The 17,632-nt window shown below is 51.0% G+C and overlaps 1 protein-coding gene across 3 annotated transcripts in view; it reads left to right on the top strand.

Moving 5' to 3' along the window:
• The window catches only part of LOC125744660 (diacylglycerol kinase beta-like), a 72,869-nt gene that overhangs the window by 34,135 nt on the left and 21,102 nt on the right, over positions 1–17,632 (top strand). For all 3 annotated transcript variants that reach the window (XM_049016717.1, XM_049016726.1, XM_049016707.1), the window contains 4 exons: positions 2,923–3,008; positions 3,777–3,866; positions 5,648–5,808; positions 13,893–13,957. In XM_049016717.1, coding sequence (XP_048872674.1) covers positions 2,923–3,008; positions 3,777–3,866; positions 5,648–5,808; positions 13,893–13,957 — 402 coding nt within the window. The remainder of the gene's footprint in view (positions 1–2,922; positions 3,009–3,776; positions 3,867–5,647; positions 5,809–13,892; positions 13,958–17,632) is intronic.

A 17,632-nucleotide genomic window follows, 5' to 3' on the forward strand; every position in this document is an offset into this window, starting at 1 on the left:
TATGTGTAGATGAAAGTGATAAAAATGTCCCAGATCTAGCGCCCAGGCTGCTGCGGGGCCGGTTACTCCGCCTAGATCAAACGCCCAGGCTGCTGCGGGGCCTGTTACTCCGCCTAGATCAAATGAACAAACTGCTGTGGAGCTTGTTACTCCGCCTAGATCAAACGCCCAGGCTGCTGCGGGGCCTGTTACTCCGCCTAGATCAAACGCCCATGCTGCTGCGGGGCCGGTTACTCCGCCTAGATCAAACGCCCAGGCTGCTATGGAGACTGTTACTCCGCCTAGATCAAACGCCCAGGCTGCTGCGGGGCCTGTTACTCCGCCTAGATCAAGCGCCCAGGCTGCTGTGGGGCCTATTACTCCGCCTAGATCAAACGCTCAGGCTTCTGCGGAGCCTGTTACTCCGCCTAGATCAAATGAACAAACTGCTGTGGAGCTTGTTACTCCGCCTAGATCAAACGCCCAGGCTGCTGCGGGGCCGGTTACTCCGCCTAGATCAAGCGCCCAGGCTGCTGCGGGGCCTGTTACTCCGCCTAGATCAAACACCCAGGCTGCTGCGGGGCCGGTTACTCCGCCTAGATCAAACGCCCAGGCTGCTGCGGGGCCTGTTACTCCGCCTAGATCAAGCGCCCAGGCTGCTGCGGAGCCTGTTACTCCTCCTAGATCAAATGAACAAACTGCTGTGGAGCTTGTTACTCCGCCTAGATCAAACGCCCAGGCTGCTGCGGGGCCGGTTACTCCGCCTAGATCAAACGCCCAGGCTGCTATGGGGCCTGTTACTCCGCCTAGATCAAATGCCCAGGCTGCTATGGGGCCTGTTACTCCGCCTAGATCAAACGCCCAGGCTGCTATGGGGCCTGTTACTCCGCCTAGATCAAACACCCAGGCTGCTGCGGGGCCTGTTACTTCGCCTAGATCAAACGCCCAGGCTGCTGCAGGGCCGGTTACTCCGCCTAGATCAAACGCCCAGGCTGCTATGGGGCCTGTTACTCCGCCTAGATCAAACGCCCAGGCTGCTGCGGGGCCTGTTACTCCGCCTAGATCAAATGAACAAACTGCTGTGGAGCTTGTTACTCCGCCTAGATCAAACGCCCAGGCTGCTGCGGGGCCTGTTACTCCGCCTAGATCAAACGCCCAGGCTGCTGCGGGGCCGGTTACTCCGCCTAGATCAAACGCCCAGGCTGCTATGGAGCCTGTTACTCCGCCTAGATCAAACGCCCAGGCTGCTGCGGGGCCTGTTACTCCGCCTAGATCAAGCGCCCAGGCTGCTGTGGGGCCTATTACTTCGCCTAGATCAAACGCTCAGGCTTCTGCGGAGCCTGTTACTCCGCCTAGATCAAATGAACAAACTGCTGTGGAGCTTGTTACTCCGCCTAGATCAAACGCCCAGGCTGCTGCGGGGCCGGTTACTCCGCCTAGATCAAGCGCCCAGGCTGCTGCGGGGCCTGTTACTCCGCCTAGATCAAACACCCAGGCTGCTGCGGGGCCGGTTACTCCGCCTAGATCAAACGCCCAGGCTGCTGCGGGGCCTGTTACTCCGCCTAGATCAAGCGCCCAGGCTGCTGCGGAGCCTGTTACTCCTCCTAGATCAAATGAACAAACTGCTGTGGAGCTTGTTACTCCGCCTAGATCAAACGCCCAGGCTGCTGCGGGGCCGGTTACTCCGCCTAGATCAAACGCCCAGGCTGCTATGGGGCCTGTTACTCCGCCTAGATCAAACGCCCAGGCTGCTATGGGGCCTGTTACTCCGCCTAGATCAAACGCCCAGGCTGCTATGGGGCCTGTTACTCCGCCTAGATCAAACACCCAGGCTGCTGCGGGGCCTGTTACTTCGCCTAGATCAAACGCCCAGGCTGCTGCAGGGCCGGTTACTCCGCCTAGATCAAACGCCCAGGCTGCTATGGGGCCTGTTACTCCGCCTAGATCAAACACCCAGGCTGCTGCGGGGCCTGTTACTCCGCCTAGATCAAACGCCCAGGCTGCTGCGGGGCCGGTTACTCCGCCTAGATCAAACGCCCAGGCTGCTATGGGGCCTGTTACTCCGCCTAGATCAAACGCCCAGGCTGCTGCGGGACCGGTTACTCCGCCTAGATCAAACGCCCAGGCTGCTATGGGGCCTGTTACTCCGCCTAGATCAAACACCCAGGCTGCTGATTCCTCATGCACTCGTTGGTGTCTGTAATAAATTTTCAGGGGAAATCGTGCTTGTTATTAGTTTTTTATTTCCCTTTGCATCTCTTTTATTGTGTGTGCAAACTTATGTCTTTCAGTATAAAATATGTGTATATTTTAAATGAGTAGAAGACATAGTACATTTGCTGCCTAAGTAAACCCTAAAATGAGGCCCTGGGTTTAACAGATCCAATGGAAAAACATGTCCTTTAATATCTGAAAGTTTCAGCTGGAAGACAGCATCCGCTTCGAGCTGATTTGTGGTATGATGGGGGAAATGCAAGGATTTGCCTTACACATTTAAAGGGACCTCTCCTAATGCTGTAATTACTGTCTGAGGATTTAGATCTCATTCCCATGTTACGTTAATCTTCTTGAATGTCCATGTGGGAAACACAAACTGATAAGTCTGTACCTTGTAGTATTACAGTCTATATTTGCCCTTTCCTGTGCTTGACTTGACTGAGACGGTTACATTTTGTTACCAGCAGAGGGCAGTGTCTTGCTGCTTCTGCACCCCCATGGGACAGTCAAATGTTCTGATGTGGGGCAACTTGAAGAGATGAAAGAATCTGCGACACCCCCCCCCCCCCCCTCTCTTTTTTTTTTTTACCACCTTTGTCCTTCCAAGATTAAAGGCCCTTTGAAGGTGACACTTTGAAAGGGTTTAACCATGGCAGAGTGTGACCACGGAGACGCACGGTCACCTGAGCTGTGTTAGCTGACGGCTAATGCGCTTCTCGCCCGCAGGCTCAGCTTCTTCCATGACGTCCCCGATTTCCGAGTGCTGGCGTGCGGCGGTGACGGCACCGTCGGCTGGATCCTGGACTGCATCGGTAACAGTCAGCGCAGAGACGGGGACTGGCACCCGCCGACTCCATTATGCCGGTCATATGGCTTTCCCATAATGCATTGTATCAAAGGAGCTGAGAGCCCCCTTGCGTACATGCAACGCGTACATTGGATGAATCACAGTTTAGTGTCCATACTGATTTCCTAAGTGCCCACCGCAGACTAAGATGCCAGGCCTGGGGTGGCGCTGTAGAGTAAAGATGCCCTTAAAGTCACATTTATGAAGTGTGATGTGGATGTTATACTAAAAATAAGTATTTTACTAAAGCTAACAGTGCAGCCTTAAAGGACACAGATGGGTATGTGGCATTACAAATGCATACAAATGCATACAAATGGCAATACTTACATAGTTCCTCAGGCAGGCTGGAATCCGCTACTCGTATGTGTTTGACCAGAGAGGCTAGCGAAGGTGTTTATACACAGTCCCAGGTTCGAGCTCCTCTCTGACAACCCTCATGCATGCTCCTCAAATGTGTTCTTTGCGCCCAACCTTTTGTAACAAAAATTTAATTACGACATTCGTGCGCTGTGGCGTGCCCACAGTAGGTGGAGGCCAGCCCTAAGTGCCATGTGCCACAGATTGCAGATGGAGCTTCCGGAACGTTCCGTGCAGGTTACCACAGTATGGATGAGGGATACAAATGCATTGTGACGGCGAGGCTTCTCCTGTGAAAAGGCCGGGTGACCTGTTTGGTTCAAACGGCACACAGAATCACCACAATCACCAAACTTTCTGTTTCGCTCCATAGACAAGGCCAACTTTGCCCACCACCCGCCAGTGGCTATCCTGCCCCTAGGCACTGGGAACGATCTGGCTCGCTGTCTGCGTTGGGGCGGAGGTGAGGAAGACGTGGGTCTGCTTGGGGGGGCTCTCCATAAAGCCATAACAGGTAACACTTAACTTAAGGCTGTGCTTCTAGTCATTTATAAACACATTCATAATGCAGTACAATGCATTCATAAAGCATTATAAACATGGCTCTAAATATTTATCAAAAGGCGTAACACATTATAGCCATATTTATTGTGCATTGTGAATGTTTTATTAAGAACATATCTATAATGCACTATATATACATTTATAATACATAATAATTCTCGGTAAAAGCTTTAAGGATGCTTTGTACTGCATTATGTATCTATAGTGCATCATAGATGAGAGCTTCATAAGGCAGTCATAATGCATAATAAACATGGCTATAATGCTTCTTTTTTATAAATATTTATATCCATGTTTATAATGCTTTTTGAATGCATTGTAATGCATTATGAATGTGTTTATAAGTTTCTAAGAAAATGGCCTTAGGTAACGTGTCACCCCATAACTTTCTCTTAGACTTCTTGACAGTCCTGAGTCTGCACGTTAGCCGTGCTCTGTAACTGCCTCATGAGCAGGTCCTTTACATCATGCTTTACTTCGGTCAAAAGCCTGCTCTTTCAGATGTATAAATATAAATATCAGATTGTAGCTTGAGAGAATGTTGGAAATATTTTGTCCAGCAATGGCAGTATGAATTCCAAGCATGAGAGAAAAACCTCATGTTTGTTCAGAATGTTATCGGTTTAAATCCCGTGGCTGGCAGAGTGACCCTGTCACCATTAGGCCCTTGAGCAAAGCCCTTAAACCCAAAAACTGGGGGTGCCAGATAATCGGTCTGCCCCTGCCTCAGCACCCCTATCTTCACTCTCCCCGCTTTGTGTGATTGTGTCCCTTATATGAGAGCAAGACCTGGTCTACGGAAAGCAAAGAATTCCTATGTACTTGTACAAATGATGAATAAAATCATTATAAATGAAAAGAATCTCTGTTGTTAAATAAAACTCTCAGCACAAAGATAAGTCAATATTTTCTAAATTTGCATGAGATACTTCTGCTGGTTACAGTGTAAGGCTCCCGTAAGTGTAATACGGAGGAGTCTCATGAATTCACATCATATCTATATAGGTCACGCTGACACTCGCGAGCCTGATTACACTGAGCGGACACTAGATTCTTCTCGCAGTTTCTTACACCCCCACCTCCATCGCCACCAAAATCCTCCCCCAAACCCACTAGCGTTTGCTAGCCCCCTACCTCTCAGTCCTCGTTAATAGATATCAGGTTTGTTCTTGTGCCGCAACCCGTCAGAAACCATGACAGCGTGTGGAGCTGGCAGGTACTGGATGTGGAAATGGCCTCTTGCACTGAGCAGAGGTCCCCCTCCAGGGTCAGACGCACGGGATGATGCTCACCGGCATGCTGACCCTGTAGGAAAGAGCTCAAGAAGGCGGAGTATGGTTTCAAAAAAGTCTGAAGGAACTTATGTCAAGCCTGCTGAAAAGTGGAACTTTATTTAGTTAATTAGTAAATATCAAGATACAGACTTACTGCAGAATTAAAATATTAAGATACAAACTTATTAAAATGTCAATCCAGAGCCTACTTAAGTTTCCCATGGTGTGGATTTAATTGCTATTTTTTTTTTTTGCGTATATATTTAGTCATTTTTTTTTCTGCCTGTAATTTGAAGACCTACTTAAAGGAACAGCTACCTACCCGGCCCCCCTACATGCAGTCCCCGTAAGTAACTGCTACCTGGCATCTCACAGTCACAGTAACGGCCCCCTGATCCCCTTCCAGGCTACGAGGGCGGCAACCTGCTCCGCGTCCTGCGGGATATTGAGCACAGCGCTGAGGTGATGCTGGACCGCTGGAACATCGACATCATCCCCGACGACAAGGAGGCGAAGGGTGACCCTGTGCCCTACAGCATCGTCAACAACTACTTCTCCATTGGAGTGGTGAGGCCCTCACAGACTGCCCGGCTTCGCTCATTCCTGGGGGGTGACCAGAAGGTCTGGGCCCCCTGACAAAATGTCCCCTTGGGCACAATTTTCCTGTATTCAAGGGCCCCCGTTAAGTGCTGGGGTGTCTGTGCCCCTCCAGTGTCCCTTGGTAATTTCTATGCCATCAGTTATCCCACGTTAGAGTTACTGAATTCAAGGATGTGACACCATATAATGTCCCCCCCCCCCCCCCCACAAATTTTAGCGGGAAATGACAGAATACTGCTGCTGTGTGAATGCCTTCAAAATACAAACCATTTAACACTGTATAACTTCTAGATGGTATTAAACACTGTTTACCGCCTGTGCCTAGTGCTGGCTGGCGTTGATGCAGTAAAACTTATTGCCCACTAATTTCACTGCTGAATAGTGGAATGACAGATTTCCAGGACACTGTGCATCTTTCATGGGTGTCAGAGAGCTGTTGTCAATTTTCAGGAGACTCCCAGCACTTCCATAATAGATCAATGAAAAATTGCCTGATTAATGATCATGAATGTCATTTCCAATAATGGATTTGAATGGCAGAGTTTTCAGTGCAGTCAGTCCAGTCAGTACAGATGCCATGAGGGCATAAGGACCGGCACTGTCACTGTCACAGTTAGTGCCAGTGTTAGCGTGCGTCCAAAACGTCAAGTGGATGGACACCTGCCTCGTCTATCACGGCTGAATTTGTGCATTCACTGGGAAAATTGATAGCCGACCATTATAGTCTAGAAATTACATTTCAGCCATTCTTCTTTAACCAGAAAAAAAATTATAGGCACTTTATGGTTGCCTAGCAACTCTTTATCTCTCTTTAATTCAATAAGGATACTGGAGACACATTCAGCTGAAACAAGAGGTAGGAGGAGGTCAACAGTCGTTATCTCCAGCTTATTGTATCTCGGTTTAACTCCTTACTGCTCACAATGAGTGTAATTTACACCTGAAAGCCGGTGACACGTCTATGGGCAGGTAAAATTCAAGGACTGAAGTGTCTACTGAGGAAACAGAATCTACACCAAAGCAGACACATCAGAAAAATAAAAAGAGAAAAAAAACGACAGGTTTAAAAATAAGCCGCTTCCGTGCAGTATCGTCTCTGCTGCTCTCCGCTCATCACCTGTAAAGTGCAACTGAAGTTTATCTTGACTGTAAAGCAGGATGGGAGAGAATTTTCGCATATGTGCAACACGCCTGTCCGCACATTCGCACTCTGCTGTTTGTCTGTGTGAGGGTCAGTGCAGAATCCCTGCAGAACCGCGCAGGATGCCGGTGTGTGGCTTACAGCAGGCCGCAGCTTCTGTCACGCCGCAAGCCAAGCAGAATCTCCCTGCTGAAGCGGGAGCCTTCGCCGTGGAAGCAGATGGCGCTGATGAGTCGCACGCGACTGCCTCCGCCGCCCCGGCGATTCTGTCACTGCCGACTGTAGGCCCTGCAGCCAGCCACCCAAAGCCATCCGGAAGTCACACGCACGCCTCGGGTGGCACGCCTCAGGGGGCGGCCCCGAGAGGACTCGCCGGGCTCCCGCATCTCACTCTTGCTCCATCTCTGCCCCCTCCCCCCCGGGTCCCTGTCACTGACATCAGCTCTGCCTGTGAGTCACCGCCGACTTCGCGACCCGAATCCCAGCAAGCCCTGACCCTCGGAGTCAGGCCAGTGGGGAGCGATGTGCGTGATCTTACACACCCTGGGGAGCGACTGCCGTTTGTGGGGTAAAAAAAAATACTCCCAAAGCTGTCCTATAGCTGTCTGCGAGTCCCTTTGCTCCAGAAACTGTACCCTGCTGTCCAGGAAACAGCATGCTACTCCGGGGTCTTGTCACATTCTACAGTCAAAACTGACAAGATACGAGTCGGCTTCGGAAAACAGATTCGGACAAGTATGGGCTCAGCGAACGAGATCTCAGCACCCCTCCCCATTCATGAAACACATTCTGGGGATGCTGACTGCTACCTCGCAGGTGGATGAGCGAGAGGTTTTTAGCTGTTGATCTTGGGCCAAAAACCACGGGCAACCTTCATAGGATGCCCAAAAATATAGCGGGGCCTAAAGTAGGCCGGCTGACGTCGGTGCGGTAACGGAACGGAATCCAGCGGGGCAGCGACTCTCAGGGGGAGTTATGGGGCGGCAGCACAACGCTGCCAGGTTATGCAACTTCAGAGCCTGCTGACTCCTGACCAGCGGTGCCGTCCTGTGGCGGGCGACCCAACGCAGACACGGGCCCCCCCTGCCAGCACCACTGGTGCCCCCGTTTCTGCAGTGCTGCGGAAGCGTTCCGGCGGACGCCCCATCAGGTGGGCCAACACAATTGACAATGTCAGTGATTCAAGGCAGGGTGCTGCCGTCCGCCCATCGGGGGGGGGGGGGGGGGGGGGGGTGCACAAAGACAAGGAGAACAAGAGGACAAAGCCTCGCTTGTGGACGTCAATCCTGGGTTTTTGCAGAGGGAGCAGAGCACTTTGGCTGGATCTGCAGAACTGATGTTAAGAGGCCCGAGTGAGAGGCTCAGCTAAGACACATAAGACAGATATTTAGTTTGATTTTATTTTATTCCTCTCCAGAGATGGCCGGGTGCAAAACGAGCCCCAGCGTTCCCTTTAATCACGCAGCAGGGTCCAGGCTACGGACGTGGCGTTTATTATGCTTGCTGGCGGTGTGGAGCAGTGCGGAGTGCTGCTGAGCGGCCTGCCGGTCCTGCGTGATGCCCCTACGCGCACACGCTCCTAATCAGCGACAGATGGCCGCCGGCATGAGCACCGCCGGCCATGACTCATGGCCCGGACAGCACAAAAACCTGACAAAATATCCCAAGCGACACCGTTTCTTTACGGTTTCAGCTTCTCGCCGGGGCTGGGTTGCCATGGCGCTCTCGGCTGTCGAGCTGTGCGGAATAATCTGAAATGGAAAAATTAATCGTTATTTATCCCCGTTGGGACAGAGCTTGTACCTTGTTTTGGTTGAACAAGGGCACAGAATGACTCCCCAGCAAGTGGATAAATTAGTGGGGTGAGCACCATCGGTGCGGCTGTCTGTATGACTGTTTTCTCTGTGAGAAGTTTTAGATACGGTGACCTCAGACAGATGATATCAGGAGACACGGCATTAGCTGCGATCTGCGGTATTGATTTTAATCCAGTACCTTTCAGTGGGACGAACTGGGCCTGTCCTCCAGCATGACGTCATATTTGCGGGTCACTTCCTGTTCCTGCCCCATACCAAAGTGCCATCTCAGGGTGCCGTATCAGTTGCCCCATCTGATATACTCGTCCATAAGGGACATCGAATTCCTGCTGTACTGTGTACATGTGATCAGTTTTCCTTGGTGCAAATGCAGGAGACCAACGTCTCTATGAAGGACTCAAATATTGTTTGGAAAACTCAACAGAATCACAGCAGTAGGAACTCACGACTTGGAAAGAATGTTCTCAGGAAGAAGTCTTGTAACACCTGAAGCTCGGGAAGGTTATCTGCCCCTCTAAGGTGTCTCCTGAACTCGTGAAATGCACGTGTCTGGTCTTCCTCTGGACCTGGAAAGAACGCTGCCGTGAATACCTCAGTCAGCGGCACGGAAGGTTTGCAGCCCCGATCTGGGAAGGTGATCCCTGGCGGCAGTGAAAGAGGAGCGGCGGTCCAGCAGTAAACAAGGTCTCGCTTCCCTGGCACAGTGCTCAGCCTGTGCTTCGGGGGTGGGCCGGGGGGCGGTCGCCGCTCTTCTTCTTGCATTAACACCAAGCCAAGCAACATGCCTGTCCATGGTGTTGATAACAAGTGGTCCCAGGTTTCTAGAGATTTCTCGAGTCAGCGGAGTTTGGATGGTAGAAGGTCTGCTTGATGCTCAGGGGAGCGTAAGGTTGCTGTGACTGGTGGCAGGCGGCGGGATGGGGGAGGAGGGGGCTGGAAATGCTGGCATGGGCTGAAGGTCAGGGGAAGTATCAGTGACAGGAAGTAGAGGGCTGCCAGGCTCAGAGCGGGTTACCACGGTAATGAATGACCGTGCTGAGTGACACCTGGCTGGTTGTAAAGATAGGCCTGAAGGGAAAAGAACACCCCCTAAACACACACACTCACACACACTCTCCCGTGCATACAGACACACACCGACACACACACGCACATACATGCACACACACTCTTGTGTATGCACGCACACACACACATGCATGCATAAACACACATACCCACTCGTGCATAGACACACAGACACACACCAACAGACAGTTTTTTGATTGATTTTTGTCACAGATTTTAATAAAATTGAAGTAACCTTTGTGGGACCTGGAAAAATATTTCCACAATGTCAAAATAACAGATTTTTTTATCACATTGTGGGGACATTTGGTGTCACACACACACGCACATTTGTATTCATATCTTTATAGGGACTGTCCGTTCATTTCTGTGGGAAAAAGTCTAATCCACCTTCTGTGGAAAAGCGCCCTAATATATACATAAACGACACACGCAAACATGCTATCTGTTGTCAGGTTCCATATGCACCAGTTGCTGTCTGCTCACACAGAAGATTGACAGTAGGACGGTGCACAGACACAGCAGCTTACTGTAAGGCACCCTGACTGACACACAAAGGTCTCCAGAGGCCTTTGTTCATTTCTTCTGTCTTGTGTTTCTTTGCCCATTGACACGTTCTGGTTGCCGTGGGTGAAGCCCCACATCGCCGGCTGCCCCCGGAGTGAAAGCGTGCCCGCCTCACTGCTCTTAGTGGCCCTGCGCTCGGAAAGCAGGATGCCGAAAGCTGTTCGGGTCTCTCCTCAAACGTGGCTAACATGTATCATTATTCCACTCACTGCACCTTATATTAACGGTCAGGTTACACGTAGCACTGAAGCCGAGAGGCCAAGAGGTACTCGTCATACAAGGGGAAGGTGCCGGTCACCTTAACGATGCTCGGGTGGGAGGGGGCCAGAGGGCAGTCTGCGGGAGAGGCTGGTGATGACATCATTCGAGGTCCGTCTGATGTCAGCACCGGCCAAAAGGTTTATGGAGATTAATGAAAGGTGGCTCAGTCCCCCCGTGTGAAAGTTTAAATGCTGGTATAGAAAGTTCATCCAAAAGGATGGACAGGTAACTGCCCGTGTCATACTGAGCCGGGGTGCCGAAGGACAGCATGCTGCTCCTCTGTGGTTTGTATTACTGAGTGAAATACTCTCAATAACAGCAAACTGACACTAATAACTGCAGGATGGGCTTTATCCTCAGTGTGAGCCCATTAGTCATCAAGTCGTCGTAATTCGGTGTTTGTAAGGGGGACATTTTTATATCTGCCTAGATAGTTCCCAGCTGGCAATTATAAGGAGCTTCTTCCCTGACCAGATCCAGCCCAGCTGTGCAGCACAGCCAGAAGGAGGCTCTGTTTCATTGGCGAGTGCTTTATCTAGTTCATCAGCATGGCTCACTCCCTACTTGAGCATGACTACATCGGCTAAATGGTTTACTGGGGTTTTATTTTTAAAATTAGCATCCGAAATGGATAAGTGTTTAAGTACGGCAGTCAGTGACCTAGCGTTAGCAATGTAGCGCTTTTGTTGCCTTCGCTTCTGGTGTAAGTCGCAGTCACCCGACAACTGCGGCGAGGCGCAGGGAGCAGCAGCTCTGTTTCTATTTCTGTGCTGCCGCGCCCCCCCCCCCCCCCCCGCCTCCAGGAGCCTTCTCTTCCATGGCGACGGCTTAGATTGATTGCCATGTGAGGCAAACCTGGCGACACGGCCTGTTTTCAGGGCCCCTGTCTGCTCGTGGCAAACAGCACAGGTGGCCGGGGAGCGGAATATGCACCTGAGTCCAACTTCCTCAGCCACAGATCCCAGCACTGGGTTCCCACACAAGGTAGCTGGCTCTGCCTGCCTCCCAAAACCATTCAAAGCACTGTGCTATACTGCAGTGCTCCACAGAAAGGCATTCAGCCCCACAACTATGTGGTGTTCAGTATACTGGCATCAAAACTCTGTGGTGTTAAGCGTACTGGCATCACAACTCTGTGGTGTTAAGCGTACTGGCATCACAACTCTGTGGTGTTAAGCGTACTGGCATCACAACTCTGTGGTGTTAAGCGTACTGGCATCGTAACTGTGGTGTTCAGAGTACTGGCATCGTAACTCTGTGGTGTTCGGAGTACAGGCATCGTAACTCTGTGGTGTTCAGAGTACTGGCATCGTAACTCTGTGGTGTTCAGAGTACTGGCATCGTAACTCTGTGGTGTTCAGAGTACTGGCATCATAACTCTGTGGTTTTCAGAGTACAGGCATCGTAACTCTGTGGTTTTCAGAGTACAGGCATCGTAACTCTGTGGTGTTCGGAGTACAGGCATCGTAACTCTGGTGTTCAGAGTACTGGTATCGTAACTCTGTGGTGTTCAGAGTACAGACATCGTCACTCTGTGGTGTTCAGAGTACTGGCATCGTAACTCTGTGGTGTTAAGCGTACTGGCATCGTAACTCTGTGGTGTTCAGAGTACTGGCATTGTAACTCTGCTCTGAGAGTGCCTGTCTACATGCATTTTGCATTTAGCTCCTTGTAGCTTATCGCTATATTATTAATCAGTTAAATGCTGGTGTTGGAGCAAATGGATATTGCAAAAGTGTATCTTTAGTTTTTCCTTTAATTATTGGTGGGATTAGATTGGGGCCCTTCGTTATGCCACTGGGCACCGGCTCATTTGGCTTGACTGGAGCAGCAGTTCCCAGGTTAGTCGCTCTGCTGGCCAGTCAGTTTAATGATTTGACGACCCTTTGCCATCTGCTTTCTTTCACAGACGTCCCGATTCTTTCAGGTGCCTCTCAGAATGCACCCGAGTCACTAGTCTTAGTTGCTACAGTCATTGCCCTGGCAGAACAGAATTTCCCTGCTAGCCTATAAGTCCACTGGAGGTTTTCCCTGCTGGTCAACATCACAATTAAAAAATCTGGAAATGCGTATTTTCATCTTCTTTTTCCACAAGTTTTACCAGCATCTGTACCCCCCCCCCCCCCCCCCCCACCTCCTAAAGTATACAAAGTTTGGATCTATTGAATCACTGCATGGCAGTAATGGTCAAAACTGGGCCCAGAAACCTGACTGACAGCACTGCTCATTTGGCAGTGCCGAAGCGCACAGACACCAGCCTGGTTCCGCCAGGATGTCCTTCCAGTGTGTCTCGCTGTTTTGGTGTCTGGCAGTGAGCGTCCCTGATGTTTCCTGCCACCCACCTCCACTGCACAGCTCTCAGATTATCTGCAGGTCCGAAGCTCCTACTCATGAACTGGTTCCGTGAGTGGGAGTGCTGTGTATATACACTGGTACTGAGCTTTGTGGGCCTGCTCAGGCTGTAGCTCACCCAGAAATGGACACACAGATCTGTTTTATTTCTGGATGCAAAACAACCTCATTACTGATGGGAGACATAAAGGCATCGTCTCACTACAGGACAAACTCTGCTGCAGGGATTTGCACCCCTCTAGTTTTCCGGTCCTCCAAGGTCTGACAAAGATCTCAATAACTTGCTTAAAAATGTTTTATGGTTCTACTCAAGCCCCACCTGAATTTGTAGAGGTATTCTCATGGAAATAGGCTTCTCCGTATGTTACAAAGTGCCGCCTTCCAGTGATAGCCTGCTTCCATGAGCCTGGTGTTCTCCCTACTGTTCCTCGGTCCTGGTATGTGAGTGTCTTCGAATCGTTTGCTGCAAAACGCTTCCCCTGCTCACCCCCATTCCGAGAATCTCCCACTCAGGCAGATGCCAGTATTGTATTTACCCAGCCAACACTTTTTTGTAAAGTGGGGGTGATGGGAAAAAATGGAATGGTCCTCTCTCATAGCTGGACCGTATCTGCTACCGTGATCACAAGCAGAAATGTAGCCCCCCAGATGCAGCAGTAGTGTGGTATAGCGTCAGCCCTCGGTTACTGAATACTTGTTTTTCTTTCTAATTCCAGGTAATGCAGAATAATCTGTGATTAAGTCTGTGGCCTAAACCGAGGTTTACTGGTGTGTGCATTCCAGTGCTGAGTGTTGTGAGGCCTGTAGTTTTAAGTTTCCCTGACTTGTGTCCCCCTCCTCCACAGGACGCCTCCATCGCCCACCGGTTCCACCTAATGAGGGAGAAACACCCGGAAAAGTTTAACAGCAGGTGAGAGAAAGAGAGGAAGTGGGTACAAGGCTGGTAGATGGACAAAGAGAATGATGGGGTAGAGTGGCATGGAGATGGTGGCTGGGCTGGCGTGAGAATGGCAGTGGTGAAAGCCCCCCCCCCCCCCCCCCCCGTAACAGTTTTCCTGGCTGGCTGCTTTAGGAGTCCCTGTGAGCGGGGAGAGTGTCTGCACTACACGGCATTGCACATGGCGTCACAAGCTTCTAATCTGCAAGCTGCTGCTTTAAACGGGACGATTCGCTGGTTTCAGCAAATCCCTTGCGGTAAAAATAGGTGAAACTCATGGATAGCAGGCATTAGCCGCACTATAAAATAAGGATATCAGTTTAAAAGATACATTATACAGTTATGTAATTATTCAAGTCAATAGAACAATAACAGAGCATTTAAGCTGGCCAACAGTAAACAATCAAGGCAGTGACTCAACATTGTAAGGGCGAAGGGCGGGGTAAGGCAGTGACAACATATCAGAGGGCTGTGCTTCGACGCACATGCATTTTCCTCACTTATTACATGTAATGGGCAGTAATCGATGACCGACTGACCAAACAGTGCCTGCTTACAGAATCAGGTAATAGATTCTCCTTGGCAACAGCATATGACCCAGTAACAGGAGTGATGATGTGCAGGGAGTATGTGGCAGCCTGGAGTGACGGGGGAGTGACAGCAGGGTGTACGTGGCAGCCGGGAGGGCTGTGAAGCTATCGACTGCTCCTCAGCTATAACATCCTTACATCTACCTGATTGACTGCATGACTGCAGTTTTACACAGCATCTTTCAAATACTGTTGCGCTTCATGTCATTGTGTCCTGTCCTTGTTCAGCTGCCCTGTGTGCCTTTAATTGGCCCTCGGGGGCAAATAAAGTTATTTGAATTTAAGGAAAGGACATTGTGGATACACAAGGTGAAAGGACACCAGTGGTGTGGTGGTACTTTAGCAGTTTAAAGTCCAGCACGCAACAAGTGGTGCTCTGACAAAAATTTATGCCATGTGGAGCACTGCCATTCAGTAGATACAGAATGCAGGTAGGGTTTCACTTTCAATCGAGGCGGGGTTGCCGATGATAATACGCTGGGGGGAGCACATCGTGTTCTGTAATGGCTCAACATGGAACACACATTTTATTTTTCTACTGGGGACAGTCCTGTAAAATTCAGGACAGGACCTGTTCCCTGGAATGAGCAGTGAGGCCATCAGAGAAAAAAGGCAGCAAACGGTACCATCGGCATTGTCATGTGTTAGGGTTAGGGTCTCAGACTGCATAGAGCACATTCCGTACTCCGGCCGGATTCTCTGACTACTTAGAGCGCATTCCGTACTCCGGCCGGATTCTCTGACTGCGTAGAGCGCATTCCGTACTCCGGTCGGATTCTCTGACTGCGTAGAGCGCATTCCGTACTCCGGCTGGATTCTCTGACTGCGTAGAGCGCATTCCGTACTCCGGTCGGATTCTCTGACTACTTAGAGCGCATTCCGTACTCCGGCCAGATTCTCTGACTGCGTAGAGCGCATTCCGTACTCCGGCCGGATTCTCTGACTGCGTAGAGCGCATTCCGTACTCCGGTCGGATTCTCTGACTACTTAGAGCGCATTCCGTACTCCGGCCGGATTCTCTGACTGCGTAGAGCGCATTCCGTACTCCGGCCGGATTCTCTGACTGCGTAGAGCGCATTCCGTACTCTGGCCGGATTCTCTGACTGCGTAGAGCTCATTCCGTACTCCGGTCGGATTCTCTGACTACTTAGAGCGCATTCCGTACTCCGGCCGGATTCTCTGACTGCGTAGAGCGCATTCCGTACTCCGGCCGGATTCTCTGACTACTTAGAGCGCATTCTGTACTCCGGCCGGATTCTCTGACTGCGTAGAGCGCATTCCGTACTCCGGCCGGATTCTCTGACTACTTAGAGCGCATTCCGTACTCCGGTCGGATTCTCTGACTGCGTAGAGCGCATTCCGTACTCCGGCTGGATTGTCTGACTGCGTAGAGCGCATTCCGTACTCCGGTCGGATTCTCTGACTGCGTAGAGCGCATTCCGTACTCTGGCCGGATTCTCTGACTGCGTAGCGCGCATTCCGTACTCTGGCCGGATTCTCTGACTGCGTAGAGCGCATGCCGTACTCCGGCCGGATTCTCTGACTGCGTAGAGCGCATTCCGTACTCCGGCCGGATTCTCTGACTGCGTAGAGCGCATTCCGTACTCTGGCCGGATTCTCTGACTGCGTAGAGCTCATTCCGTACTCCGGTCGGATTCTCTGACTACTTAGAGCGCATTCCGTACTCCGGCCGGATTCTCTGACTGCGTAGAGCGCATTCCGTACTCCGGCCGGATTCTCTGACTGCGTAGAGCGCATTCCGTACTCTGGCCGGATTCTCTGACTGCGTAGAGCGCATTCCGTACTCTGGCCGGATTCTCTGACTGCGTAGAGCTCATTCCGTACTCCGGTCGGATTCTCTGACTGCGTAGAGCGCATTCCGTACTCCGGTCGGATTCTCTGACTACTTAGAGCGCATTCCGTACTCCGGCCGGATTCTCTGACTCCGTAGAGCGCATTCCGTACTCCGGTCAGATTCTCTGACTGCATAGAGCGCATTCCGTACTCCGGTCGGATTCTCTGACTGCGTAGAGCGCATTCCGTACTCCGGTCGGATTCTCTGAAGACTGGACACATGAACTAGCTCTACCACTATGAGTCTATTTTTAGAAATTACTAATTCTTTAACTAAAACACTAAATATAAATAGATAAAAAGATATCTTTAAAATCAGTACTAAAAACAGATTGAAAACTAAACTGGATTTCAAATTAATTATGGAATGTAATATAAAGAATAAAAAGAATTAAAATCTATAATAATACTGCCCCCTATGTATAATGTGCATATATATATATATAAATAAGATGTATAATTTATAAATAAGATTTCAGTTTGCAGTCAGTTTGAGTATTTCATGTTCTAAGTTTGTTTAAGAGGAATGTTAAGGTAATTTAAGCGAAAATGGAGCCTTGAAGTAAAGAAATAAAGACAATTATCAATATTGAGTGCAGGGGAGCAGGGGGGTGGGGTGAGGAGCAGGGGGGCGGGGTGAGCAGCAGGAGGGCGGAGTGAGGAGCAGGGGGGGCGGGGTGAGGAGCATGAGGACGGGGTGAAGGGCAGGGGGTTGGGATGAGCAGCAGGGGGGCGGGGTGAGGAGCAGGGTGCTTGAGGAGCAGGGAGAGGGGGTGAGGAGCAGGGTGCTTGAGGAGCAGGGGGACGGGGTGAGCAGCGGGGGGCGGGGTGAGGAGCAGGGTGCTTGAGGAGCAGGGGGACGGGGTGAGCAGCAGGGGGGCGGGGTGAGGAGCAGGGTGCTTGAGGAGCATGGGGATGGGGTGAGCAGCAGGGGGCGGGTTGAGGAGCAGGGTGCTTGAGCAGCAGGGGGACGGGGTGAGCAGCAGGGGGGTGGGGTGAGGAGCAGAGTGCTTGAGGAGCAGGGGGACGGGGTGAACAGCAGGAGGGCGGAGTGAGGAGCAGGGTGCTTGAGCAGCAGGGGGACGGGGTGAGCAGCAGGGGGACGGGGTGAGCAGCAGGGGGGTGGGGTGAGGAGCAGAGTGCTTGAGGAGCAGGGGGACGGGGTGAACAGCAGGAGGGCGGAGTGAGGAGCATGGGGACGGGG

Source organism: Brienomyrus brachyistius, chromosome 1, assembly GCF_023856365.1.
Source record: "Brienomyrus brachyistius isolate T26 chromosome 1, BBRACH_0.4, whole genome shotgun sequence".
NCBI lineage: Eukaryota > Metazoa > Chordata > Actinopteri > Osteoglossiformes > Mormyridae > Brienomyrus > Brienomyrus brachyistius.